This window comes from Miscanthus floridulus, chromosome 9 (genome assembly GCF_019320115.1).
Source record: "Miscanthus floridulus cultivar M001 chromosome 9, ASM1932011v1, whole genome shotgun sequence".
Classification (NCBI taxonomy): Eukaryota; Viridiplantae; Streptophyta; class Magnoliopsida; order Poales; family Poaceae; genus Miscanthus; species Miscanthus floridulus.
The window spans coordinates 103174336-103175626 of record NC_089588.1 but is presented as its reverse complement, the minus strand read 5'-3'; the positions used below and the strand labels follow the sequence as shown (position 1 = coordinate 103175626).

Sequence of the window (1291 nt, the reverse complement as noted above, 5' to 3'; positions counted from 1 at the left end):
CCATGTCCAGTCCCCACACGGTGAATGGCCATGTGATGGGGATGGTTTGGAGGGCTTGGGCCGGGAGGTGCGTCTGCCGTGCATAGTACTAGCATCCCTCGCAGGAGTGCACCAGCTTCGTGGCATCAGCCACCGCCGTTGGCCAGTAGAATCCTTGGCGGAAGGCGTTTCCGACGAGCGTCCGAGGCACTGCATGGTGCCCGCAGGCTCCCGCGTGCAAGTCCCAAAGTAGGGCTTGGCCTGCTTCGGTGGTGATGCACTGTTGGAGGACACCGGATGGGCTTCACCTGTACAACTCGCCGTTGCTGAGGACGTAAGTTTTGGCTCATCACGCAAGCCATCGGGCCTCGGTCCTGTCTGTAGGAAGCTCTCCTCGAATGAGGCAATCAAGGAACGGGACTTGCCAGTCTGTATCCTGGTCGGCCTCGGGAGGCTCCACGTTGATTTCCATGGCCTCGGGCTTGGCCGCAGGGGTTTCGGTGACAGAGGGGGCCTCGGGCCCTGCGGTGGGCTCGACCGGTGGGCCCTCCTCTCCCGCCGAGACGTAGTCAATGGAAGGCTTGTGGAGGTCTCTGGTGAAGATGTTCGGGGGGACCGGGGCCCGCACCGATGCCATCTTCGCTAGTTCATCCACGGCCTCGTTGAATTTTCGCGCGATGTGGTTGAGTTCGAGGCCGTCAAACTTGTCTTCTAGGCGACGTACCAGCTTGTAGTACGCCGCCATTTTGGGGTCATGGCAGCTCGACTCCTTCATCACTTAATCGACGACAAGCTGCGAATCGCCTCGAATGTCGAGACGCCGCACTCCAAGTTCGATGGCGATCTGCAAGCCATTGACGAGGGCTTCGTACTCGGTTGCGTTGTTGGAGGCGGTGAAGTGGAGCCAGATCATGTAGCGCATGTGCACTCCGAGGGGTGAGATGAAGAGTAGACCCGCGCCTGCCCCGGTCTTCATCAGGGACCCATCAAAGTACATGGTCCAGCATTCCGCCTGGATTTGAGCAGGTGGCAGTTGGGTGTCAGTCCACTCAGCCACAAAATTGGCCAAGACCTAGGATTTAATTGCTTTCCGAGGCGCAAAAGATAGGGCTTCCCCCATGAGTTCGACGGCCCACTTGGCTATTCTACCCGAGGCCTCCCGGTTCTGGATTATCTCTCCCAGCGGGAAAGACGACACCACGGTCACCGGGTGGGACTCGAAGTAGTGACGCAGCTTGCGTCGAGCCAAGACTACGGCGTAGATCAGCTTCTGGATGTGGGGGTAGCGTGTATTAGTCTCGGAGAGCACCTC

The 1291-nt window shown here is 59.3% G+C and overlaps 1 protein-coding gene across 1 annotated transcript; it reads right to left on the bottom strand.

Moving 5' to 3' along the window:
* Positions 1-328: 328 nt before the first annotated feature.
* LOC136480453 (uncharacterized) lies at positions 329-724 on the bottom strand. Its single transcript, XM_066477988.1, has one exon. It carries the CDS (start codon positions 722-724, stop codon positions 329-331), a length of 396 nt encoding a protein of 131 aa, XP_066334085.1.
* Positions 725-1291: the final 567 nt, after the last annotated feature.

Bases quoted from the DNA above. Each gene is read 5' to 3' on its own strand.
- LOC136480453 (XM_066477988.1), bottom strand. From the start codon at position 724: ATGGCGGCGTACTACAAGCTGGTACGTCGCCTAGAAGACAAGTTTGAC.